The following is a 3,819-nucleotide window of genomic DNA, read 5'->3' as shown; positions in this document are numbered from 1 at the left end:
CGAACCCGAAAAGTGGAATTGCTCAAGAACTGTTTAGATCTCAAAGGGTAGGTTTGTGTTTGTGTGTTTAGGGTATTTTCAATAATGAAATTAACGTATGAATCTATAAGGAAAAGTAGTAGTAGTATATTTATAAGGTCTTCAAAAGAAACCTAATAAATATAAACTTCCTCTTTGATGCTGCCGTACACGGTCGTGTAGGTGAGGGTACACGACCGTGTGGTAAAATCTTGTTCGCAAAAGCACACGGTCGTGTAGGAAAGAACACACGGCCGTGTAGTTGGGTTTATATGTAAGAGCTATCACACGGTCGTGTAGGAGAGAACACACGGTCGTGTAGTCAGGTTCATATGCAAGAGCCATCACACGATCGTATACTATTAGACACACGACCATGTATCAATTGTTGCAAAACGAGTCTACAACCAAATGAGAACAAATATCTCCGGTTGCATTACCAACTCCAACATCCAATACTGCTCTAGTGCTCTGCGCCTCTCCCGACGTAACAATAACAAAACACCAGCAGCAACAGAACGAATCAATGAACAATGCACGTTTTTTTTTTTTTTTTTTTTTTTTAAAGTGGCATGAAACTTTATTTGTAAAAAGTTTGCAAATAATTTGAACTTCTTATTCAAGAAAAATGAAATCATTTGGGACACGTTTCTACAGTTATCATAATGAATTCTTGTACATGAACAAGAGTAAAATTTAAAAAGGTTAACAACTACCCTATAATTATTTCCCGAACCACACCTCAACTTTGACGGTTTTTTTGGTTATGTATTTGCGTGATAGATACTTGGGAGTTTGGCCTTATTCTCTACAACTTATTTTAGGCTTATTCCCTAATAAATTCAGATCAGATCAAAAAGATTCATATCAGACCAGTCCAAATCAGTAATTTTTTTATTATCATTTACTTATCGCTGATATCAAAGAGAGTCTCAGTATAGTCAATCAACTAATCTACTCGTAGAGTGCTACCTAGTAGTCTAGATATCGTTAATTGCGCATTATTTTTATAAAAATTACATATTTAAAAAGTTCATAATGAGACGAATCTAACAAGATCCATTTTGATAATATTTTTCTTCATAGATTAGTATTAAAATGTGGTCAAAGTTAGCCAAATTGTTAAATCAGATCAAGCCAAACCACATCAGGCCTTAATAAATTCAGATGATGAGATCAACTTATTTCAGGTGAAGAGAACAAGTCCTAAAGGGAGGGTAAGGGATTTCTACCCCCAAATACCCTCACTTGGTGGGATTCGAACCCCCATACCTTCAGAATCTAAAATAAGAACCTTACAAAGTGAATCAACACTTTCTTGATAAGAACCTTACCTAGTGATGTATATACATAAACCCAAAATTGAGAGATGAAGAGCCGATCGAATAAGTTGATATCCAACAATGATTATTTATCAATTTCAATTCACACACTTAAGAAAAATAAGGAAGATATATAAAAATAAAAAATTGTATCTTACCTAGAGGAAGGCATGGGCCATAAAAATAAAAAATTGTATCTTACCTAGAGGTGGGCATGGGCCATGTCGGCCTGCGGGCGACACGGGCCCAGCACGACATTGGCCCGCAACGGCACGAGTCCGCCAATGACACGACACGACACGACAAGGTGACCGAGGAGTGGGCAGTGGGCCTTGCCGTGAACACGATTTCAAGAATCCGGCACGAACCTGCGGGCGGCACGGTAGTTTGGCTCACCAGCACGGCACGCCAAGCATGGCCATAAAATAACATAAATAATAATAAAGAACTATAATAATAAAAAGAACAATAATAATATAATAATAAAAAATGATAAATTAATAAAATTATTTAAATAGTATATCCATTTTAAAAGTTGTTCAATTTTTTTTAAAAAAATATTAAAAATATTATGGGCGGCCCGATGCCCGGCACGACACGGCACGTAGGCACGTGCTGTGGACTGGGGTGTGCTAAATGGTGGCCCGGCACGCATGGTACGCCAAGATGTAGGCATGGCGCGGCACAAGCCACCACCAGGCACCGTGAGACATGGCCCGCGGCGACCCAGCATGGCACGTTGCCCATCTCTAATCTTACCATCATGAACAAATAATTACCTTAATAATAGTAGCATTGGAAAAGTGTTAATTATTTTTTAGTTTAGTTTGGGATTGATTGTGGGTAGAGGGGGTAACTATCTAGCCAAAGCAAATTAGCCTATACTAATCGCATGCATGCCCTAATTAAAAGAATATTTTCGTTTTTAAAACGGAGTATTAATCGAATTGTAGGATCTTAATCCCAGGTTATTTTTGTCTCAAGAAACATGGACTTAAGAAAATAAAAATATCTTTGGATCAATGTCATCAACTGGATATGGTGAGTTTAAATGTTTGCCACTGGTTTAAAAAAAAATATAAAAAAAAAATAAAACACAGCTAAAATTATTTTGAAATGTAAGCTCATTAACCAAGAAGAAATAAAATTTTGACCTATGCAATGATTATTCATACACTTTACTTTAACTATCATGGGGACGTTGTTAGAAGGTGTATTTTCAAAATATAACTATTTTATAATTTTTATGTATTAATAATCAGAGATGTTTATGATTGATAAATATTTATGGTTGAATTATATATTGACAAACCTGATAAAAGAACGTGTCAGCTGATTTGAAACGAAGGAAATATCAAACGGATTATGAAAAAACAATAGTCATAACTTAAAAAATTTAATAGCTCAAGAATAGGGGTGTTCATTATTCAGATTAAAATCGAAATCCAATGTAATCCAAACCGAATTAATCGATTTTTTTGTAAAGATGCAAATTCATGCAATGAACTCGCTAAAAATAACAATAACAAAAATGCAGAAAAAGAAACACGGTACAAGTTTTGCAACCCCTACTAGACATGAAAATGTTGCACCCTTAAAAACCATGAATTATATTACCAACATTCATAAAGCTTAATATCAGTACGAAGTCGAAAATAAACATCATCTTCGAAAGCATCAGTGACCAATGTAGCAATACCCCTAGCCATGAAGAAATCACCAGTTCCTCCAATAACAGAGATGTCCCTAGCCTTGTTCGTCGAAGGGTTAGCCCCTGCAAAGTTTAACGACCCCTTATGCTCAGTCGAGTTGAACACGAAAGAGAATCCGAACCAAGATGTAAACACGTCCTTCTTGTCGTATAAGTAGAACCCTTGGGCGCGGCCTACTGGGGTGGAGTCAAAATCATTTGTAACTGTAATGGGATCGTCGAAAACCACAACATCTCCAAACCGATTTTGCCCGGCAAAAATGGTTCTGTTACCCCAAGCGGGCGCTGCTACGATGGCTGAAGTCGCATTTTTGGCATTCTTGCCGTTGTAGACTACGTCATGGAAGTAGTAAACCATCCTCTTGCATGGTTTTCTAGGCCTTTGGGTGGTTTTTGGTGGATTTTTAAGTGCATTTGAGAGATTTGTTAGTGATAATAGAAAGAAAATGACAAGGGAAAATACAAGTGATTTGAGTGCCATTTTACCTTGTTTTAAATGAGGAAAAGATAGAAATGTGTATACAAGAGAAGAGTATGTATATTTGTGTGGAAAATCATATCTAGGCAAGGCTGTATATACTACTCTAGAGAAGCAATCAAGTATGTACGGGACAGATGTTTTCATCGTGTTAAAAAATTATTATTAAATTCATAATTGGTTTTTAGGATTATAGATGATGTAATGGTAAAAATAATTTAAATGCCTCTAAATAAGGGTATTTATTTTTTGTTTTTGATAGATTGGATGCCTCTAAATTCAATCCATTA

At 36.0% G+C, this 3,819-nt stretch overlaps 1 protein-coding gene across 1 annotated transcript; it reads right to left on the bottom strand.

The window, feature by feature from the left end:
* Positions 1 to 2,659: 2,659 nt before the first annotated feature.
* Positions 2,660 to 3,581, bottom strand: LOC145602964 (dirigent protein-like). The gene has a single exon (XM_081659102.1). The coding sequence runs from the start codon at positions 3,530 to 3,532 to the stop codon at positions 2,954 to 2,956; it is 579 nt and encodes a 192-aa protein (XP_081515228.1). The 5' UTR covers positions 3,533 to 3,581; the 3' UTR covers positions 2,660 to 2,953.
* Positions 3,582 to 3,819: the final 238 nt, after the last annotated feature.

Source organism: Chenopodium album, chromosome 21 (genome assembly GCF_948465745.1).
Source record: "Chenopodium album chromosome 21, dcCheAlbu1.1, whole genome shotgun sequence".
In the NCBI taxonomy this organism is placed as follows: domain Eukaryota; kingdom Viridiplantae; phylum Streptophyta; class Magnoliopsida; order Caryophyllales; family Amaranthaceae; genus Chenopodium; species Chenopodium album.
This window is presented reverse-complemented; position numbering and strand designations above follow the sequence as displayed.

Coding starts and splice junctions, on each gene's coding strand:
- LOC145602964 (XM_081659102.1), bottom strand. CDS start 3,532: ATGGCACTCAAATCACTTGTATTTTCCCTTGTCATTTTCTTTCTATTA.